The 23896-nt window shown below is 40.7% G+C and overlaps 1 protein-coding gene across 10 annotated transcripts in view; it reads left to right on the forward strand.

The window, feature by feature from the left end:
- The window catches only part of HECTD4 (HECT domain E3 ubiquitin protein ligase 4), a 185861-nt gene that overhangs the window by 43931 nt on the left and 118034 nt on the right, over positions 1-23896 (forward strand). For all 10 annotated transcript variants that reach the window (XM_044244240.1, XM_044244242.1, XM_044244243.1 and 7 more), the window contains exons 2-7: positions 9788-10305; positions 15173-15262; positions 15858-15988; positions 18722-18830; positions 19483-19621; positions 22567-22737. In XM_044244240.1, the coding sequence (XP_044100175.1) occupies positions 9788-10305; positions 15173-15262; positions 15858-15988; positions 18722-18830; positions 19483-19621; positions 22567-22737 (1158 nt within the window). The remainder of the gene's footprint in view (positions 1-9787; positions 10306-15172; positions 15263-15857; positions 15989-18721; positions 18831-19482; positions 19622-22566; positions 22738-23896) is intronic.

The raw sequence follows: 23896 nt of genomic DNA on the forward strand, positions 1-23896 counted from the left end.
AGACACACACACTGAGATTGACTTTTTTTTTTTTTTTTAACATTTTCCTATTTTCTTGCCCCTCCTGCCTTAAACTTTATTTGAAGTAACTTTTTTCTGGACCATGGTTTGATCAGATTTAAGTTTGATTTTTTTTTGGGGGGGGGTGGATAAGATTATGTCCCAGTGCGGGATGTATGTTCTTATCAGTAGGCCCATAAGATCTGCTGATTTCTTATGTTTGCAGCTACTGAAGCTAAATGCCTAGATCTGTTAAATCAAGATAGCAAAATGGTAATAATTGGTCATATCGTTATTAGCTGGAATGCTTCGGTAAAGGGAACTCTTCTTTAATTATTTGGTTATCTAGGTGTACAGTTCATATGAGAAAGGCAGAATAAATGTTGGAATCTTTCCCTGTATTAAACCACTTTTCAAAATGAGTTGGTTTGCCAACATCATCCACTGGTGGTTTTTCTTTCTCATAGTATTATAAGCTTGTGGGTTTAAGTGTATTTGTGTTTCTTTTTTCTTTTCTTTCTTTTTTTAAAAAATGTGTTTCTTTTCATTGAAGATCTTGTTCTTATTGATAAGGCAAATTCATTGTGTCTCAAAGTACAATTTTCCAAAGATAGGTGAACGACAGATAAGCCCATGAAAGATGCTTAACACCATTAACCATCAGGGAAATGCAAATCAAAACCACATGAGTTACAATTTCACACCCACTTGGATGGCTCTAATCAAAAGACAGATAATAACAAGTGTTTGCAATGATGTGGAAAACAGAAATCTTCATATATTGCTGCTGGGAATGTAAAATGCTACAGCCACTTTGGACAACAGTTCAACAGTTCCTCCCTAGGGTGAACAGAGTTACCATATGACTCAGCAGTTTCACTGTTAGGTTTTTATCCCTTGTGGTTATATACTGATGTCCGCACAAAAACTTCAGTGTTCAAAGAAGCGTTATCCATAACAGCCAAAAAGTGGAAACTCCAATGTCCCATCAGCCAGTGAATGGATAAATAAGATGTGGTCTATCCATAAAATGGAGTATCATTTAGCAGTGAACAGGAATGAAGGGGACAAATCCTGAAAACAGTGCTACATGAAAGGGTATTCACAAAATACCACAGATAGCAGGATTCCATTTCTATTTGAAGTGAAGAATATGTAACTTTGTAGATTAGGTTAGTGATGGCTTAGGGCTAAGAGATCTGGGGGAAAATGAGAGATTTCTAATGGGTACAGAATTTCTTCTGAAGGTGATGGAAGCATTCTAAAATTGTGGTAATGACCGCACAGCTCTGAATGTACTAAAATCCATTGAATTTTGCTCTTTAAGTGGATGAATTTCATGGTATGTGAATTATAATAAACCTCTTATAAAAATTTTTAGAGACTACCCAGAGAACCTGCCTCAAATGTAGATTCCAGGGCACATCTTAGACTTCTCGAAACGGTCTTTGTAAGTGGAGCCCAGATATCTTTTTTTTTTTTTTTCTTTAAACACATCCAGGAGTTGTGATTTACACTGTTTAGAATTATTATCAAAGTTCTTCGTTATGCCGTCCATCCCTGTAACTTCCTAAATTTGTGGCTTCTAGAGCAATACACTCGATTTCTTCCACATGATAGCCCTTTAATTTTATGAAGGTTGCCCCCTCCTCCCTTGCAGGCCACGCATCCCTAGTTCCTTAACCATTCCTCATGTGACATGATTGCCAGATTAGTCAAATCACCCTCTTCTGGACTCCTACTAGTCTGCTAATGACTTCTTGAAATGAGGTACTCTGAACTGAACGGGATATTCCAGTTAGAGTTTGACCATTGCGGAATATAAATGGGATTATTATCTCCCTTGCTCCTGATAGTGGAATTCTTCTAATGCATTTTAAGATTGCATTAGCATTTTTTAAACAGTGTTGCCTCAGACAAAGCATGTGTTTAGTTCCATGCCTCCTTTACCCTATCCTCAACACTCCTGGCTTTTATCTAGTCAGGATTTCCTTCTTTCAGGGTTATATGAAAAAATTCCCTTTCTTGATGGCGATCTAGTCTAAAATAAGGAAACCCTAACGGTTGTTAAGCAGTTTCGGCTTTTTCAGAGAGCTCCCTGAACATGTGTTGGACCTTAGCTGTGTAAATGAGGTGGGTGTTGGCTTCATTTTTACAAAGGTAGAAATACCGACCAAGTGAGTTTAAGTAAAATACCTAAGGGGAAATTGTTACTTGCAGAGCCTGAGCTGGAACCCAGTTCCCCTAACTCAGTGGTTTGAAATCTTGGTTGCACGTTGCTTTCACTTGTGGAGTGGAAAAACACCTGGGTCTCATCCCTAAATATTCTGAGTTAATCTGACTGGAGTGGGGCCCACTCAGGAGTATTGTTTTAAAAAGCTCCCAAAACAGTTCAGATGTGCAGCCAGGGTTGAGAACAACAGCTCTAGCTCATATTTTGGTGTTCCCTTCTTTCACTACACATATTTTCTTCTTCTGATTAAAAGGCTCTTACGTGGAAGAGGAAGAATTTTCTGTTGCTCCAGAAGGCAGATTTATAATTAGTCCAACCGAAGGAGGGTTACTCAGATGTATAGTGGGAACCAGATGTACATCCTAAGGGAATTATTCTTGGAATTAATGTATCATCTCATTTGTTAATTTATCAAATATTTATGTGCCAGACACTGTGCTAAACTCTGGTGTTAGAAAAGTGAATAAGCTATGGTTTTTCCCCTTTTAGTACTTGGTTGAAAGAGGGGACAGACTGGGAATAAACAACATAGTAGTGTGGTGTTACGCATATTAGAGTTACAGGGTTTCCTTCTTTGTTACGTTTCTCTATTTAAAAAACCAGTGGTTTTTGTTTTTTTTACTAAAATATATTTATGCTAAGGGTTTGAATATATCACAGTATGGTAATCTTTACGTATGTGAAGTAAGCAGTTAACAAATGTCATCTCAGAGATTTTCCTTCACTCCTAACAAATCATCAATCTATTCCTATTGTGAAATAGCAGACACATTTTCCTTACAGTTTGTGGTGGATCCTCTGATAGAGATATGTGCTGGATACTGTGGAAGCACATAGTAGCTAATTTTGGAAAGGAGAAGAGAGGGAGTAAGGAAATCAGAATTTTTCAAAAGTAAGTAGCAGAGCTGAATTTTGAAAGGTAGGAGTTGGGCTGAATGGGGTGAACTTTTAAGCAACAAAACCAGGAGATGGAAAAATAGGACCCTGGTCATGAGGACATGACAAAAGATGAAAGCTGGATAAGGGCAAGGTCAAGTGGAACTTTCATGCAAGAAGAATTGGGAAAGTGATTTCTTAGATAGGGAATTCTCAGGAGTTTTTGTTTAACTACGCCCAACATGGGGCTTGAACTCAGGACCCAGAGATCAAGAGTCACATGCTCTACCGACTTAGTCCCCCACGTGCCCTGAGTCCTCACCGGTCTGACAATCCTGCCATCAATAGCAGGTGCGTGAAGATGTGGGCGAGATCACGGAGTGCTGGAGCAGGTTTTACGGGACTGAGCCTAAGCCAAACAATCTGGCAACCAGTCAAAGGTCATTCTAGTTGAGGTACCAAGCTAGCGGCTAAAACTCATGAATTAAACTGTGAAACTTAATCGTGTTGTCTGTCAGTCAAGTAAAAGACCCTTTTTAAAAATCGGAGATGTCGAAAGAGCATTCAAATGAATACCTATTTCCAGGATCGGATATGCAGCTTCAGGGTTTAATTTAATTTATAAGTGATCCACTCTCGAATTAGGCTTTCATATTAGAGATAGAATTCCATCCTTGCACTCACAATTCATTTACTTGGTTCACTTGAGATCTTACATTCTGTGAATTGCCATATGCAATTCAATTTGGCCATGATTGCCATCTTCATAATGTGAAAAACAGTGGGAAAATTTGTAGAAGGGTTTAAAAAATGCACTCTAACATTGGAGATTTCAGTATTCTATAACCTTTCCTTACAAATTTTGTATTGGGTTTGCAAGTCTGGCCAGTTGATCTGCTTTGAAATAATAACCCAGGTATAAATTCCTTATGCTGACGGGTACGTAGAATGAATTGGTTAATGTACCATAATGGGGAGCACAGTAATGTAATTCATCTGTCGGAGCTTGAGTGATCCTGAGTATCAGTGTATGTGCTGCGAGGCTGGCACAGTCCTGAGTTTTAAGTATCCTTTCATTTTGGAGAGTGAAAGGTTTTATTGTTCATTCATAGCTCCCAATATCTGTGGCCTTCCCCAACCCACCATTCAGTCTTCCCTCCTAACCAGGAATCTAATCAGCCCCTGTGTTTTTTGCTGCCAAAGTGCAACAGATGGAACTCGTCAGCGGATTTAAGGACAGCATATCCTGTGGTATGGTGATGATTTTTTGTCAGCTGTCCCCCCCCCATTTTAAATATATCCACTGTGTCACCATTTGTTTGACTACCAGTTAAAGATAGCGTTTGCTTTTCACAAGTATCCCCTGTAGTTATGATCGCTTAAATGTGAACTATTTAACTTGTCATCACTGTTTGTTTTTCTTTTAAATAGAGAAAAATCCATGTTTCTATTACCACAAATACTAATGACCTTTCAAATTGAACAAGCATGTTTTACATAGTCCTACTTATAGGGCATATATAATTTTTCTGCTTTTTCTTTGGTTTTAACTTGCTTAAGTTATTGCATAATATTCCATTGTCCTATGTTTTAATTGTCCTATTGTTTTAATTTTGTTAAAAATGTTGTTTGTTTGACAGAGACCGAGAGCACAGCGTTGGGGGTACTGGGAGAGGGAGAAGCAGGCTCCCTACTGAGCAGGGAGCCTGATACAGGACTCCATTCCAAGACCCTGAGGTCAGGACCTGAGCTGAAGGCAGACACTTAACCGACTGAGACACCCAGGCCCCCCTTCCCTTTTTATTTGTTTTAATTTTTAAGATTTTATTTAAGTAATCTCACACCCAACGTGGGGCTTGAATTTAGAGCTCCAAGATCAAGAATTACATGCTGTACCAACTGAGCCAGCCACGTGCCCCTGAACATAGCTTTTTTTTTTTTTTAAAGGTTTCATTCATTCATTCATTCATTCATTTATACAGAGAGACCCAGCAAAAGAGGAAACACAGGCAGGGGGAATGGGAGAGGGAGAACAGGCTTCCAACAGGCTACTCGCTGAGCAGGAAGCCTGACACAGGGCTGTTTCTCAGGACCCTGGGATCAGGAGTGAGCCAAAGGCAGATGCTTAACGACTGAGCCACCCAGGGGCCCCGAACATTTCTTTTTTGGATGTTCAGATTTCGTCTGCTTTTTCCACTATAATGAAACTTCAGTATATTTATTTCTGGAAATTTTTTTTAGGTTAAATTCTTTTTTTTTTTTTAGATTTTTTATTTTATTTGATAGAGAGAGATCACAAGCAGGCAGAGAGAGAGAGAGAAGGAAGCAGGCTCCCGGCTGAGCAGAGAGCCCGATGCGGGGCTTGATCCCAGGACCCTGAGATCATGACCTGAGCCGAAGGCAGCAGCTTAACCCACTGAGCCACCCAGGCGCCCTTAGGTTAAATTCTTAGAAAGGGGTTACTCTATTTCAGAGGTAGGCTCTAATACATCTTTTAATTTCTTGACAATTTTAGAGACTTAATCTCTTTTCTGAAGAGTGATATAGTTAGAAATTAATATTTATATTTAGGGGGAATACAATAGTTCATGTCCTAATCTTTTCTATTAATTATTGGTTTAGGGGACGCCTGGGTGGCTCAGTTGGTTGAGCAGCTGCCTTCGGCTCAGGTCATGATCCCAGCGTCCTGGGATGGAGTCCCACATCGGGCTCCCTGCTCGGCAGGGAGCCTGCTTCTCCCTCTGCCTCTGCCTGCCATTCTGTCTGTCTGTGCTCGCTCTGACAAATAAATAAAATCTTTAAAAAAAATTATTGGTTTAGTTAGTTTCTTTATTTGTAACATTCTCTACTACTTCAAAAGCCTCTCTGCTTTTTCTCACTATGACGATTACTTGAAATGCGTGTTGACATTTCACATTTCACATCACGGCTGGCAGGTACATGCTCTTGTATTTTTCCACATGGAAAATGGAAAGAAATTTGCTGAAATGAGTTGATCCTCTATAACTACTCTTACGTCAAATATTGGAGTCTTGTTCAAAATTTGGCTGGCAAAGAATATTTTGCCTACCTTCTGTTAGACTTTCCAGAATGATTGTTGTTGTCTTAGATTAAACTTGTGTGTCATGTAGGACTTTAAAAAAAAAAAAATTAAGGCAACACATTACTTTGAAAGTCATTCCCTTCATTGGGTGACTTCATTATCCCTGAAGTAGTTCGTGACCCTTGCTTCTGATTAAGGATGATGGGGGATCTTCCCTGCTCCTTAAATACCTTTCCCCCTTTTTAAAGTGAAAAGTATTCCTTTCCTAATGACATTTTGGATTTTTTATCTTCTTTAAAAGCAGTTACTGAGAGCAGTGGTTTTTATATGAGGATCTGAGACAAATCATTTAATATTCATAAGTACCAGAATAGATCCTTCATCGCTGATGTACTAAAGCTCAAAGGTATGATGTCTTTATGAAATGATTTTTGGCCATGACCTTCAACTTAGAATTCTGAAAAACAGCAGTGTAGCGCAGTTCTTAGTTTTCATGAGGGGCCATTCCAATGGAATGCTGAGTAGCCTAATGGATTTCTGAAAGCATAGTGTGCCTTAGATACTGCTAAATCAATAAACATAAGTCACTTAAGTGTGTATATAATATAATATTTGGTTAATTATAACTCAGATCCTTTCAAAATCCTTTTCGGAATGCCAAAATATAGCTGAAGTACTTACAAAAATAGAATCATAAGAAAAGTGCAGAAGTGTATTATAGAGTTTTTTTCCAGCTAGTCTTAATGTTTGGAGTTAGCTCTAGATTCTGTCATAAACATCTTTATACAAACCATGAAATACCACATTTTAGAACCACTTATCTTTAAGATTGATAATAAAAGGAAATAGGTAGGTTTAATGTTACTGAGTTGTTCTTTGATTCTTGGGTCTAATAAAAGTCTGTATTGAATTTTTTAGTAGTTGCTTCATATAAACAAAGTAGATGGTCAATGTACCATAAATAAAATGTGTGGAACTTGTATGTTTTCATATGTATTTTAAGTCAAAGAGTAGTAGTGGGTGGAAATCACAAAACCAATATTGGAAAGCTCTTAAATTCATTTTAGATGTTCATAAGTAGGAGACAAAGTTTTGTGATTTTTTTTTTAATTTTTATTTTATTAGGGGGAGAGAGCATGGGTGGGGAGGGGGTGCTGGAAGAGGTAAAGGGAGAGGGGAAGCAACCTCCCTGTTGAGCAGAGAGCCCACACTGGACTCCGTCCCAGGACTATGGGATCATTACCCAAGCAGAAGGCAGAGGCTCAACCGACTGAGCCACCCCAGTCGCCTTTTAATTTTTTTTAACAACATTAAAATCATCTCAGTCTTTAGTTATTGATTTTAATGGTAGAGGCTGGTTTTTGAGGGAAGATCCTAAAAGGAGGGGGGAAGATAAAGGCAGTCTAATTTCCTTGAATATTGATTACAGCTTCAAGGTAAATGGTTGCCCTTGAAATGTGAGGTTTTTTTGTTTGTTTGTTTGTTTGTTTGTTTTTTAAAGATTTTATTTATCTATCAGAGAGAGAGGGGGGAGAGAGCGAGCACAGGCAGACAAAATGGCAGGCGGAGGCAGAGGGGGAAGCAGGCTCCCTGCCAAGCAAGGAGCCCGATGTGGGACTTGATCCCAGGACGCTGGGATCATGACCTGAGCCAAAGGCAGCTGCTTAACCAACTGAGCCACCCAGGCGTCCCGTTTGTTTTTTTTTTTAAGGAACTTGAGTTATTTTATCTGCTGCCATGTGAAAAATAAAAGGGTGATCTGTGTTTGAATACAGTTAAAAGTTAGGAGAATACAGTTCGGTATGACTTGATGGTCAAAGACAATTAAACACTGTTTGCTCCTGTTGTATTAAAAACTAACTAAAAATGGCTCTTGTTCTTAATTTTAATACGACCTGCAATATAGCTGTACCCAATGAACACAGGCCATAGTTGAACACAGATATAGCCTGGTTGGAATTTTTTTCCTTTTGTTTAGAAATTATCATACAATTAAATAGCCCTTTTTAGGGTAAACCCCCTAAATTCATTGTTGTATGAATTTAACACACCTATAGATTCATGATCCCACCACCACCACAATCAGGATACAGAACAGCTTCTTCTTTCCAAAATTTCTTTATATTATTGTTCTATTAGTCCTTCCCTGCCTATTCCCCTGACCTCTGACCATCACTAATCTCTTCTCTATCACTATAGTTCTATTCTGTTTTTTCCTGAAAGCCCTGTAAATGGAATCCTACAGATGCAACCTTTTGAAATTGGCGGTTTTCCCTCAATTCAGTGCCACTGAGATTCATTGAAGTTGTGTATATCAATGGTTCTTTTCTTCTTATTGCTAAGTTGTTGTTTGAAATCTTATGGCATTTGGAAGTTTTTTCTGATCTGATAGGGTGGCACTGAAATTCAAATGACTGACTTTTTTTTTTTTTAACATGACCTTTAAAAAAAAATGAAGTACATTTTCTGAATTGAAATTATTTATTTATAAATAGGCCCCACACCAAACATGGGGCTTGAACTCATGACCCTGAGATCAAGTCACCCACTCTATTGACTGAGCCAGCCAGGTGCCCCAGAATTTGTTGTTTAAATTGAACATTTTTTTAGTTCAGTGACTTGCATGTATAGCTAAGCAAGGCCGTTACTGTGTTTACATTGTTCTGGAAGTTCTTGTTTTATTGGGCTGTTTTCAAGGGCAAAGTTTGAGGTAATAAAAGTATTTTGCAGGTTTCTGAGAGAAATAAAGCGATCTATAACCTTTCAAAATGTCAGTGCCAATAACGTGACAGAATTTTCTTTGCTTTTATTTCAAACCTCTTCTCATCCTGACTTTCTGGTCTACTGAGAACCAGATACCCCTGGCGCCTGGTAGTCAGTTTTAATGTGCTTGCTCCTAAAGTGCCCTCCTTGGTTCCTTACAATGGTCTGTTCATTTTAACCTAGTTCTATGCATATACTTTTTGCATCATAAAGTCACTTTAATTCTTTATCTTGATAGTTGGTTCCTTTCTTAGGATTAAGGATTTAATGGTTTTGTTCTCCTAGCGGCTGAAAATCTAGAGGCCTCCTGGTAATTGTATGTTTTGGCAAGAAAATAGTGCTTCCTTGATCAGTATGAACCGAATTAATCTATACCATGTTACCAACTGAGATAATAGATTAACAGTAGTAAGAATGGAGTGTTCTTCAAAATCAAAGACCAATACAATATCAATGATTTATGAGTAGGTATATTCGATTCTGAAGATGAAATTTTGTTCTTTTCACTTACAGTCCACTTGGTAATGGGAATTAGACTTACATTATACCTCAAAAGCATTTAACAAGGACCTGTACCTCAATTTTCTAAAATTACTTGAATTAATTTCTGACTTCATACTTAACTCTTTTCATGATTTGCGCTCTTTGACCCAGGCCTGATATTACTTTTAACCAGGGCACTAGCAGAAACGCCACAGAAAAAAGTCTCCAGCAAATACCTGGGTTTTACAACACCCATTTTCATATTTGGTTCCAACTAAGATGACTTATGTGGAGTATTTTTAGATGCCATCGGATATATATGCTGCCACTGATGAAAGCCATGGTGAAAAACTGTACATACCAACGTCTTTATTGTTCCCTCCCTTTAGATTTTAACGTTTGAGACCAAGAACCCGACGGAATTAGCCGAACGTTTGCGCTCCGTCTGTGGGAATCAGAGCAATGCGTATGCCCGCCTGCTGGAGTACCGCCTGAATGCCTTGCGAGGACTGTGGAATGCCCAGCGCCAGCTGGCCTTGGAAGAACAGCACGAAAGAGAAAGTTCGGGTGACGAAGAAACATTGGCTCTGCTCAAACGCCAGGGCTTGTTGCAGCAACCCGAGCAAGCTCCCTTCACATCTCGGATGGGGCTCCTGCTGGTCTTCCCCCTTATCCAGTCCCAGAGCAGAACGGACCCCTCTCTCTGTAACATAACTGCTGAGGTGCTATTGAACTGCCTTCGCGACTGCCAGCCTTTGAGCCTGACCAAGGAGCCTGCTGACTGTCTCAATGGAATTGAAACTTTGCTGTGCTCCTGGCTAGAAGACACTTCGGACACCGGCCGACACATCCCACATAAGCAGAAAGAAAATGCTGCTGCTGCTCTGGTGGCTTTGGCGTGTGCCAGGTAAGGACCAGCAAATGGACCACCAGGTAGCCTTGTGACGGCTGCTGCTGGAGGGTGGTGAGGGCGGGGTTTGTGGAGTGAGAGGCGGGCCTATGTGATGGCAGTCTTAACCTCCAGTAGTCCATCTTCGTTGGCAATATTGAATTTCACAGCCTTGACGGTGCATAAGATACTTTCACCAAAACTTGGCACCAGGACCCTGAGCTGGAGCCCAAGTTCAAGTGTTTGCTGTCTGCCATCCTGTGATAAAGCTGAAGCGGCTTAAAAGGGAGAGCCAGCCCTTGCCATTATCTACTCACCCCCTTGATGATTAGTGCTTTAGGTCCAGCAGTTGGTGGAGGATGGTATATCTATATTTCTCCTCGAAGGATGGCCAGAAAATTGGTAGAGCTTTTAATTTCTTCATTTTTTCATTTTTAATTTTTTCAGCAAGTGAGTGAGTTATTATTACCCGGACTCCATTATGCAGGCTTGGTCACAAATTATATTTCTGGACCATGATGCTTGCCTCCATTAATTTAACTGAAAGATCTCTCTGTATATGTCCAGATTTAAAGATCTTATTTATTTGAAAGAGAGAGATGCACACACAAGCAGGGGGAGTGGATGGAGAGGGAGAAATAGGCTCCCCGCTGAGCAGGGAGCCTGATGTGGGGCTTGATCCCAGGACCCTGAGACCATGATCCAAGCTGAAGGCAGATGCTTAGCCAACTGAGCCACCCTGGTGCCCCTGTATATGTCCAGATTGAATAGTGTGCCGTCCTTTTTGTGTAAGCGGACCTAATTGATCTAATTGTTGATCTGATATCAATAGGAAATGTTAGAGTTACTTTTCCAGGAGGGGGTCTCTACAGTCTCTTGCCCAGTAACCTGTATGTGTGAGAAAAAGGTTCACTGCTCTTGCTTGCCTTAAGCCAGTCGTCTAGAGACCAATTAGGACCGTGGTCTGACAGATTAGTGTCATTAATTAATGTCATTAATCTGTCCTTCTCGCTTCAGAGTTCTTTCCTTTTTTTTTTTAAGCAAAGAATATGTGGAAAAATTCTTCTTCTTTTTTTTTTTTTAAAGATTTTATTTATTTATTTGACAGAGAGAGATCACAAGTAGGCAGAGAGGCAGGCAGAGAGAGAGAGGAGGAAGCAGGCTCCCCGCTGAGCAGAGAGCCCGATGCGGGACTCGATCCCAGGACCCTGAGATCATGACCTGAGCCGAAGGCAGCGGCTTAACCCACTGAGCCACCCAGGCGCCCCTGGAAAAATTCTTCTTGAAAGATTACAGAGTTCTTGGTTATAAGACTTCTTCTCCTATTTTTATGGTTTCAAAGTTGACCTTTAAATGGTTGACTCTCAAACTATTTTTAAAGCAAAATGGCACCAGGATTAATTGTCAGTTTCTTTGCCCTAAGCAAACTGTCCTAGCCTAGTTTTAGATCCCTGAAGACTGGTTGATTGTGGAAATCCTGACAGGAGCTTAATTCTGGAGACAGTGGGTAGCACTGAACTAAGTTTTCCTGGAAAGGCTTTATATTAGATTGGTATCTTGTATTTGTGGAAGACCATTTTAGACCCTAAATAAACTTGTTACTAATACAAAAGTCCCGTTTTTGTATTGGGGCACCTGGGTGGCTCAGTCAATTAGGCATCCAACTCTTGATTTTGGCTCAGATCGTGGTCTCATGGTTGTGAGATTGAGCCCCATGTCAGGCTCTGTGCTCGGTGGGGAGTCTGCGTAAGAGTCTCTCTCTCCCTCTACACCTCTCTCCCCTTCCCCAATGCATGTGTGCATGTTTACTCTCTCAAATAGATAAATAAATTTTTATTTGTATTTACTTTTAAAAAATATTTTATTTGACAGAGTACAAGAGGACACAAGCAGGGTTTGTGGCAGAGGGAGAGGAAGAAGCAGGCTCCCCCCAAGCAGGGAACCTGATATGGGGCTTGATCCCTGGACTCTGGGATCGTGACTTGAGTGAAGGCAGACGCTTAACTGACTGAACCACCCAGGTGCCCTTAAATCTTTTTTAAAAATCCCATTTTGAGAAAATTTAAAAACTTTTTTTTTTTTTTTAAATATTTAGAGAGTGAGACCGTGAGCAGAGGGAGGGATAAAGGGAGAGGGAAACTCTCAAGCAGACTCTTTGCTGAGCTCTGAGCCCAACATGGGGCTCAGTCCCATGACCTCGAGATCATGATCTGAGCCAAAGTCAAGAATCAGGCACTTAGCCAACTGAACCACCCAGGCCCCCGAAATTTTGCTTTTAAGTAGAATTCTTTAGATAGACTTGGAGTGTTAGGAATAATCAACTTAGTTTTAAACATTTTTATTTATTGAACATGGAATCAAACTTTTCTTATTATGCCCACATTCAGTCTGATGGTTACTGAAATTGTTTCATGTACTTGATATTCCAAATTCCACTCAGAAATATTGAAATGAATGTTTTTATTTTCTTCATGTTTTTTGTTTTGTGTTTAAAGATGATTCCTATACTGCTAATATTGTCACCTCTTTCTGGACTTTCTTTACATCAGAAGCCTTCACCTTTTCAGTTGGTCATCTACTTTAATGAAGTTATTTGGGACATATTACTGAACGTTTGAGATTGATGCTTTCAAAGACAACATTTTCAAAATATTATTTTGAATGTTTACTTGTTCAGCCAATTTATTAAGTAACTTTGCCAGGAACCTTGCTGATTCTTAGGAATATAGTGATTAGTGGTTTCACACTTTGCCGTTGAATGGACTCGGGGTGATTCATTTTGTAAATAATTATTGCTCATTTACATTGTGCAAGGTACTCTCATAGGCACTGGGGATACAACAGTGAGCAAGATGGTTGGTCCCTCAATTGCAAAATTGACCTGAATCAGATAACTTCAGGGGGCTTTTCATTTATAAGAACACATGCCAGGATCTTTTGATAGAGAATGATGAGGGGATTGGGGTGAGACAGCATTAGCTGGAGATACCAGGGACGGCCTTACTGAGGAGGTGCCCAATGAACACAGGCCAGGATGAGGAGAATGAACCAACCAGACATCAAAAAGCCAATGATGGGGGCGCCTGGGTGGCTCAGTGGGTTAAGCCGCTGCCTTCGGCTCAGGTCATGATCTCAGGGTCCTGGGATCGAGTCCCACATCAGGCTCTCTGCTCAGCAGGGAGCCTGCTTCCTCCTCTCTCTCTCTGCCTGCCTCTCTGCCTACTTGTGATCTCTATCTGTCAAATAAATAAATAAAATCTTAAAAAAAAAAAAAGCCAATGATGGTGTGTTCTGGTCAAGAAGAACAGCAAGTGGCACAACCCTGATGTTTTTTTTTGTGCTTGGGGTGGCTGAGGGGGCCAGCACAGTAACCCGGGAGCTGGAATACAGTGGGAGAGAGAAGGGACAGGAGAGGAGCTTGGCAGGTCTCAGGGCATTGTAGGGGCTTAGGAGCCGTGGAAGGAGTTTGAATTTTATTCTGAAAGTGTAATTCAGTCTGGCAGGTAATAATACCTTTGCAGTTCCCGTGTGCTTTTCCCCTCTATTTTAACCTCCCTGCATGCCACAGAGATGCCACTATTGGACAGATGAAGAAGCAAAATCCATAGGATTTAGGTGACAGCGTTGAGATGGTGTAGCTGGTGAGTGGCATGAATCCCAACTTGAGATTTTAGACCCTATCTGCCGCCTTCCTGCTTTATATTCTTTGGGTTTGATTCTGTGAGCACCAGGGGTAGTGAAAGGGGCAATTAAGAGGACTTCAAGCCTACTCAGTCCAGTGTCGGGTGTTCCATTTCTTCTGGGGTTGAGGCATGTGATACCTAGCAATTAAAACCTTGGCTGAGAGAATAAGGCAGCGATCCGAAGTCGGCCTATCTGATACAGGCGGTCATCTAGTTCAGGAAATGTTCTGTGGTGATTTATACTTGGGATCTGGCCAGGTAAGTCCTGTGCATCATAAAAGTGCCTTCTTTTAGATCCCATTGGCCATATTTTAGATTTCCCCAAATCTTGAGGCTTGGGAACCAAAAGGAAATTGGGTAGCGGTGAGCTTGGCAAGCATTATAGTCACGTACTTCACAGCAAGGGAAGCAGAAGGAACACCCTGCTAAGCACAAAATACTTATTTCAGGGGCTTCTGGCTGGCTCAGTCGGTAAAGTGTGTGACTCTTGGTCTCAGCTCATGAGTTTGAGCCCTACATTCAGGTAGACTTAATACAAAATATATGTATTATTTGAATGTATTCCTTTGCAGTCATACTTCATGTGATGGAGCTTGGGGAGATGTTATGTGAAATGGATGAACTCTTAAGGGTGCCTGGGTGGCTTAGTCGGTTAGGCATCAGCCTTCAGCTCGGGTTATGATCTCTGGGTCCTAGGATCAGGCCCCATGTCAGGCTTCCTGCTCAGTAGGGAATCTGCTCTCTCTCTCTCTCAAAATCATTAAAAAAAAAAAAAAAAGATGAACTTAAAGATATTTAAAAATGAAGGCTGGAAACACTGTTAGACTTTAAGTATAACCCCCTTCTATAAAACCTCTCCTCTAGACTAGAGAAGGACTTCATGAAATGTTTCTGAAGCATAATAGCCAAGTGTTTTTTGTGTTTGAGCCTTAGGTTTTGAACCTTTATTTTGGGAGAAAATTATTCACCTTTACAAATGCAGGGAGAACATCCTAATTGGCATAATTGGTGCTGCTCACAAAGGAACTTTTTGTGAGAGCCAGTGGTAATCTGTAAAAATCCAGTATGTTTGGTACAACAGGTCTTCTGATTGGTGGAAGCGGATAGACCTCTTTTGGAACACTCTCTTGTGGTTAATAAAATTAAGTTCTTTGTTTGGCTTTCCAGTTTTGATGATTTCCTGTTCCCTCCTTTATTTTTAGGGGATCGTTGAAAACTTTTGTTCATACGGTCCATCTGTTACAGAAACAGACTGATCTGGGGTCCCTGCCCGTAGCCGATGTACTGTATAGGTAAGCTATCACTTTGGCTCCTTATCCACCACCCCCCACCCCATAAGGAGGATCTGTGCATAAAGCCTTTCAATAGGTAAATTGCTAAACTTACCAATGAGTGATTCATATTTTAAAACAAGTGTATTGTCATATTCATCTTAATAATTTTGTGTTCTCTTCCTTCTTTGAAAGTATTCCTAGAATATACTAATTCTCATTTTTTATTTTGTAGGTTTTTAAAAAAATGTAATAGCTTATAATGAATTATTATAGATTTTAAGGTATGTTAAGGTATAAAGGAGAAACTGAAAATCATTCATAATCTCATTATCAGAAGATAACCACTCCTAATGTTTTGATATGTGCCTCCTAATTGATACCCTCCCCCCCATCCCACGTGTATATAAAACTTATACATTTTACACATAGCTGTACTTTTATTATGACATTCCTGTAAGCATGGCTTTATAATTTTTAAATTTAAAAATGTGAGTATTTATTCCAGATGCAGATTTGCATAAACCTATTTTAGTTGTCTGATCTGTAAGATGACTTTCATTTTCTTGCTGAAATGGTCTCTGTGTCTTTGATTCCCCCATCTCCTCATTTTTAGGCTGTTGCTTTTGGAAGGGGGGCCTGGATCCCCCTCCTGTTTGCTCGGTGGCAAACACATAGTATCATGGGGGTATGAAGACATGTTGCCTGCACCAGATAGCAACACTGGCTCCAGTTCTGAAAATAAAGGTAATGTAGGGGTTTTTGCTCCTGTGACTGAATTGAAGACTTGAAAAGAGTGGTTTTTAAATCATTGTGGCAACAGATTTAGATAAAACTGTGTTCCTTTTAATTAAAAGCTCTAGGTTCCTATACAGTATGTTCTTTGTCTGCTTTATCAGTGAAAGTGTAAAAGCTGATACTCAGTGAGGTAAGAAAATGGATAGGTTCTGCTATCGCAAGGAAAAGGTATCATCTATATACTTTAGCCAAGGAGGCATGAATTACTTAAGTTGACTCCTGGGTATTTGTGTTTGAGCCTGGGAGCCTCGGGTTGAATTTTTCTATCTGTAAACAGAATATCAGGTCTTGCTGCCTGAGCCTGATGCTGTTTCCCTTAGTGATGTATTAGGAGTGTTTTGATAAACCTTCCCACCCTAACCACCCCCCCCCCAAAAAAAAAGAGAGAGATTGTTCAAAGGAGCATGAATCAAGTATTCCCATGATCTGGATTAAAATGTTCTTACATTTTCATGAGTATTTCATACCAGTTCATGCTGATTTCCATGAAAATGGCAGCAGCCCTCTTAATTGCCCTTCACTTGCCTGGCCTGTGGGATGGAGGAGGCCTCTCCGTTTTGCGTGGTGGATGTACCGAGTGGTGCCACCGCCTGGCAGGCCAGCCGCTTCCGGGCAGTGTGCGCGCTGCCGCTCCCACCTGGGAGTTACAGGCTTGCCAGGAGTCCACTCTGCTCACAGACCTGTGAGCTGTTGTACGTGCTGTCGTGACTGTCTCATTAAACATTGCATAACTGATGAAATAGGAATTTAAAACCCCCCAGGAAATTGTTTGTAAAACATTCAGTTTTCTTATGGAAAGACTCAAAATGAATCTCTTAAGAAATTGACATTAATTATGTATGGGATTCAGAGCCTCCTCTGCCCACCTTTCCATTTAGAACTGTTGATGGGGGCAGACTTCTGGGGCAGCCAGAAGGGCATGGGGTACAGTCTGAGCAGCTGACCAGTTGTGAACCCTTTATCCCGGGGCCTGTGTCTGCTTGTGTCCACTGTTGTTAACAAATAGTCACATGAGCTAGTAAGAGGAACTGGTGAGACTTTTGGATATGACACAACTAGAGTCAGTGGGAGAAGCAAAAAAGCCTGCAACTGCAATACCCAAGAAGTTCTTAAACTTCACAGGTGGAAAGTGACATCTTCAAACAAAATAAAAATCCCTTTGTTTTCTCCTTTTTACTTCAATATCTCCCTCAGAGTACTTTCTTACTGAGGACAATGGTATTAAACTTATCTACTTGTTTCTCACTCTCTTGTACTTTTTGTTTTGCTTCCACCTAGAGAGTCTTTTTCTTTTCTTTTCTTTTTAAGATTTTATTTATTTGAGAGAAGAGAGCAAGAGAGCGCATAAGCAGGGGGAGGGGCAGAGGGAGAAGCAGGCTCCCCACTGAGCAGAGAGCCCCATGCAGGGCTTGATCACGGTGACTCTGGGATCATGACCTGAGCCAAAGGCAGATGCTTAACCACTGAGCCACCCAGGCGCCCTGAGAATATTTTTCTTATTTTTTTTTTTAAAGTAATCTTATTCTTAATATGGAAGCATTCGACAGATAGAGAAGTTGAGTGAATGCTTTAGTCAACAATGTGTACTGGTTACTCAGCTTCAGCAAGTATCAAGTCGGGGCCAATCTTGTTTAATCTATCACTTTGACTCCCACCCCTTGTCAGACTTCTCAGAAGGCCTTGAGCCTCAATCTAAAGAAGGGTGGATAAATGGATATTTATGTTGCAAGTTAAAATATTTGAGGGAAATTAATGTTTTAGAAATGATTACTCACAACTAATTGCTCAAAAAAACGTTGAAGTTCCAGTGGTCTTGGATTAGTAAACTGAATTCTTAACAGCATACTCACTAATATGAGTGCTGTGGTGTGGGTTTCCTTTAATATGATAAGTGGTAGCCAAACGTAGTGAAAGGATCGTGAAAATACTGAAAGTTTTAGAAGCTTTCTTTTTAAGACCAATTCTTTAGAAGGTAAGTTAGTAAACCATTTAATCGTTCTTTAGAATGATACTGTTTGCTTTAGCTGGCGGAGGATATAGCTAAGGGGAAACCTAGTGGCTGGATGGGAAGTCCCCAGAAGCAGATCTAAGTTCCACGTATTTCATTGGAATGACAACATAATATCATTTACCATTTCTGGAGCTTTGATTTTTGTAGCAGCGAGCACATGGGTGTTTACTTGCCTTACTTCATTTAACCATCACGGTGACTCTTGAGGTACATATTATCCTCATCTTACGGACGAAGAAACTGAAGTTCAAAAAGGCCCAAGGTTAACTAATAAGTGCCCAAGGCTCTTAAAAGCTCACCTTTTAAACTACAGAATCATTAGTGAAAGTACTGTAGTCCTAGTCCTTTCAGACCAGAATTAAGAACGCATAAATTTGACATTTTTGCTATTCAAAAAAGAAGAAAATTTTTGGCAGGCAGAACTAGGTTCTCCTGCTAGTATCTCTCTGACCTCTTTCGCTGATCTTGGTTCCTGATCCCACATGCATTTTGAATGTTTGATTTGGGGTTTGGAGCCGTCTTTCCTGGAAGTCACTTTGAAGCACTTATTTTAGAGGTGGGAGATTCTCTCTCACCCCACCTCCTAATGGCTTTTTCACTAGAAAAAGCACGTTTATAATTTCACTAGAAAAAAGCATGTATATAATTTACCTGTGAAAAAACGATTTCAGATGCTGACTTGGGGCGCTGTCTCACGGCAGATGGTCTTTACCTGTATACTACTAACTCAGTTGGAAGAGGAGTAAGCAAATTGGGGTCTGGATTACATGGTACTCTCAGGTCAGTTGCATGGAACTTGCTAAATGATTTGGCTGGAACATTTCCTTCCTTACATAAATCTCTATGAAGAAGACACGTGGGAGGCATACTCCTCCCCCCCCCCCCAAGACTGACTAGTAACTAAATAAGTGCAAAACTTCATGTAATTCGGGTTTTCTTGCATTAGTAGACTCTTGTTCTGTTAATGCATTTCGGCTTTGTTTTGACTCTAAAGAGCTGTGGTAGCCCTCAGGTCATTGTTTCTAGCCAAAAATTCCTCTGTGATCAGAATTACTATAATATTAGTGATTTCTCCATGTTGATGAATGGACGTTTTTCTAGTTAAGTCTCTTTGTGCTTGGATTTCACATTGGATTAACAGTGCTTTACAGTTGGGATATAGTAATCATTCTGTGAATTGCTGCCAAAAGAAACCACAATTTGAGATCCTTATATATATTTAATTAGACCTTTTCCCCAACTTTTTCTCCTCTCTAATTTGTTGTGGAAAATTAATATTTGCTCTAGTTCATCAGCTGCAAAATGTTAATGTAATATATTTATTCTCCGTTAGATACTTTGCACACTTAGTCGTTTTAAAAATTAGGTGGAAAATGTCTGTTGTAGCACATTGTGTGGTTTCGAACACTGCCTTTTTTTTTCTTCTCTGCAGAGGTTTTGTGTACTGCCGGAACGAGGAGCTGGAGCCAGGATGGGTTGCTTTTGGCAGTGGCATTCTCCTCCACCGGCCTGTTTCTTTTGATAATAAACCTCACTCCCTTTTCCAGGTCATTGACCAGAATACCCTTCAGGTAAAAAGAAAACCAAGACATTGTCTTTTTATATACTGGAGACAGTGAGGGAAGTTGCTGACCTCATCAGGAGTCAGACCACCGCTGATACAGTTTTCCTGACATAGTGGCATCCTTAGAATTGTCATCATTTAGGCATTCTGTATTTTTCTGATATCTTAGAGTCTGCATGAATGTGCTCTCTAAGAGTTTCTAAGGCCATCAACAAATTTTTGTGATCAAAAAAAAATTCTAGAGAGTCAAAGATGGTAGACACACTAGCTGCCTTTTTTTTTTTTTTCTTTTGCCAGATCTATTTTGGGAAGGCATCATTTCCTTATTTGATTTGCTCTAAACAGCCTTTCTGTGGTAATGGGAGCCCTGAAATGAGTTTGGATAAAATCATTATGTGTTAGGGATTCAGAGCTCATCTTTAGTGCTTCCAAACATAGCAGTCTGTGCCAGCACTTGCTGCCTCACGCTCCAGTCCCCTGCTCTTGTCTCTTCCCCACTACCATGCATCCCTTTAAGTCTGGACCCCGTCTTACCTATCTTTGTGTGCCTAGAATGGAGCACGGTGCCCAGCATTGGATTGGTGATGATAATAGTAACTGTCCTTTATCAGCGTCTCTGTACCTGGCCCTGGTCTAGGCAATTTCCATACACTATCTCTGAGGTGGAACAATGGCAGTTTTGTCTTGCAGAGGAGGCAGCTGAGGCTAGGCTTGTTGTAAGCACTCTGCAAGGTTATCCTTTATGTTGAATGAAAGAATGTAGCTCCAACGTTAAGGGACTTGCCCAAGGCCACACAATAATGGCAGCAAAAGAACTTGAACCCATGGTTCTCAGCAACCGAGTTCAAGCTTTTTACATTACTCCTTTCTGCCTTTTAACCAAAGATGAACTGCCTGGTTAGAGTTCCCATTCGTGGGGTGCAGTCCCGTGCAGGACTTCAGTGGAATGTTGTCTCCTTTGTCACTCAACTATACCTTTCCTGGTGAACAGGAACTGTGTCTTATTCACTGTAGTATCTCCAAAACACACAGTAGCTGCTTAGTAATTGTTAGATGAATAAAAAGAACAAATTGGCAAATAAATGTCCAATTGACCTCATTTTTCTTTAAAGATTTTATTATTTGAGGGGAGCCTGGGTGGCTCAGTGGGTTAAAGCCTCAGGTCATCATCCGAGGGTCCTGCGACTGAGCCCCACATCGGGCTCTCTGCTCGGCAGGGAGCCTGCTTCCTCCTCTCTCTCTCTCTACCTGCTTCTCTGCCTACTTGTGATCTCTGTCAAATAAATACATAAAATCTTTAAAAAAAGAAAGATTTTATTTGACAGCACAAGCAGTTGGGGGGGGCGTCAGGCAGAGGGAGAGGGAGAAGCATGTTCTCCACTGAACAGGGAGCCTCATGCGGGGCTCGATCCCAGGACCCTGGGATCATGACTTGAGCTGAAGGCAGATGCTTAACTGTCACCCAGGCGCCCCTTGACTTCATTTTTTATTAATGGGGACAGACGAGAATATGTCCTATATTTATTTGAAGTAGAATTATATGCCTGGGAATTAAGCAGATGTTAAATCTTGGGACATTTTTTTTTTTTAAGATTGTGTTTGTTTATTTATTTGACAAACAGAGATCACAAGTAGACAGAGAGGCAGGCAGAGAGAGAAGGGGAAGCAGGCACCTTGCTGATCAGAGAGCCCGATATGGGGCTCGATTCCAGGACCATGGGACCATGACCCGAGCCGAAGGCAGAGGCCTTAACCCACTGAGTCACCCAGGCGCCCCAGGACATGGTTTTTATTTGAGGCAATGTCCATTTCCTCTGTTTTGTTGCAGAAACTTCAGTTTTATCCAAGAAAACCATGTTTTCGCTAAGTAGGTGATGTGCATTGGAGCAATTTGGGAGTTACTTAGGCCAATCAGTAGCTGTCAACTTTCTAGATTTCCTGGCACTAGAAGTTCCAAAGTGTGGTTACAGCAACTACATTACTTTTTAACTTTTCAAATAGACAAAACAAGTCTGGAAAAAAAAATTCCTATGAAATGAGTTCAAGGGTCAGAAGTAACCTTAGGAAAATGAGTGATTCACCCCGAGAGATGGAATAACTGAAAGTGGTTCTTGCTGTTCCCGAAGGCATCTGACCTTCTCTAATTATTTTTATTTTGGGATTTTCAGTTCTGCTCCTACCCTCAGCATTTTTGAAAAACCTAGTCAGCAGTTTTCTGGGTCCCCATTTTCTCTCATTTTAAGGGCTTTTTTCTTGCAGTAAACATGAGTATGTAACTGCTCATTTAATATGAAATGTTGCAAAGCTCATTCCTTATACTGAAACTGAAGGAGGTTTAGTATTAGAAACACTGTGTCTGATACAGACAATTGGCATTTGTCTTTTTCCTTCCAAGGGACTTGGTGCATCTCACTAAGCCCCCGTGTGCTGGGTTAGGGTCTTGCATGTGCCTTGCTTGTTTTCTTTCTCTTTTCCCCTTGTCTCCCTTCTCTGGCTTCCCTCTTGTCTTCCTTCTGCCCTCTTTTTCACTTCCTTCCATATTTATTAAATAACTGTGTTGGACTCTGAAGTAGGTGCTGGGATATAAAAGTAAATAAGATACAGTCCCTATCCTTTTAAATATAATTAATAGTCTGAAATTCTTACTAAGGAAAACCTCGGACATTTCAGCAAGGACATTTCAGCAAGGACTATTTCTCTAAAGCTTTGTTTTCAATATTTGACAAAACACATGCTCAGCAGATTCTAATACTCCAGCCTCTTTTGTCTGTTGCATGGCCCATTGAATGACTTTTTGTATTTTTGTCATGTAATTTTCATCTCTTAGAGCTAGTAGTTTTGACCAGGAAGCCTACTGAATTCTGATCTTGGACTTAATACATGAGTGGTGAACTGATAGAATTAATAAGTTGCATGTCATGCTAATGAAGTTTTCTTCGCTTTCATGTCCAGGTGTGCCAGATGGTGCCAATGCCAGCCAATCATCTCCCCGTTGGCAGCACCATGAGCACTGTGCACCTTTCTTCAGATGGTACTTACTTCTATTGGATCTGGTCCCCTGCCAGTCTGAATGAGAAAACCCCTAAGGGACATTCTGTCTTCATGGATATTTTCGAACTTGTGGTAAGATTCACTTTCTCATTTTGTGTCTTTGCAGAGAAATTTTCTTTTGGTTTCTTTTTGTATTGGTTTACAAAGGACCCAAGAAAGTTGGGAGTATGTACAGTGTGTCCACTCTTGCCTCTAAATTGGCTTTTCTTTTGGATTTCTTTCAAGGTTTCTTTGTTTGGAGTTATGACACAGATAAAGCCTAATCTGGCAACTGAGTGCAGATAATAATAGTTAATGTGTAGACAGTGGGATTTTTTTTTTTAAGATTTTATTTATTTGACAGACACAGTGAGAGGGAACACAAGTAGGGGGAGTGGGAGAGGGAGAAGCAGACTCCCCGCTGAGCAGAGAGCCCGACGCGGGGCTCGATCTCAGGACCCTGGGATCAGGATCCAAGCAAATGGCACATGGCTAACGACTGAGCCACCCAGGCACCCCAGACAGTGGGATTTTTAAGTAGAAATGGTCATGGGGCTTGATGGAAATGTGGAACTAAATTGCAGTGGCAAGACTGGGACCACAGTAGATACTGGGAGTCTCTGTGAGACAGTTAAAATCATGAGAAGGCATTTGTTCAGTAGGTACTGTGTACTGTGAGTCAGACAACGTTGTCTTTAGGTGGTGGGAATACAGTGATGGGCAAGCTGAGCAGACACCTTGCCCTAATGGAGCTTGTATTCTGCCTGGTGGGTGGGTTCAGGTGGTAGTGGTGGAGTGACGGAAAAATCAAGAAGTGAGCAAACCAGCAGATAAGATAATTTTAGGTAGCGAAGGAAAAGCAATAGTTAACCAGATGAAGAAGTTGGGGAATAGGAGAGAGTAGAACTTTCTAGGGAGAAGAGGCCATAGGTGCAAAGGCCCTGTGACAGGAGTAAGCATGTGTGTTTTAGGAAATGACAGTAGCCAAAGTGGCTAGAATGCACAGGAGAAAGCTTAGTATAAGAAAAGAGTAGGAGTCCTGGTAGTCTAGAATTGTACTTGTCTGCTGTGGCAGGCTGTAGCCACATGTGGCTATTTAAATTTAAATTAGAATTAAACAAAATTAAAACTTTAGTTGCTCACTCACAATAGCCAGCTTCAGGTGCTCAGTAGCCACATGTGACTGGCTTCTATATTAAACATCAAAGATCTAGAGCATTTCCATTGCTGAAGACCTATAAAAGAAAAAGAT

Source organism: Neovison vison, chromosome 3 (genome assembly GCF_020171115.1).
Source record: "Neovison vison isolate M4711 chromosome 3, ASM_NN_V1, whole genome shotgun sequence".
Taxonomy (NCBI): domain Eukaryota; kingdom Metazoa; phylum Chordata; class Mammalia; order Carnivora; family Mustelidae; genus Neogale; species Neogale vison.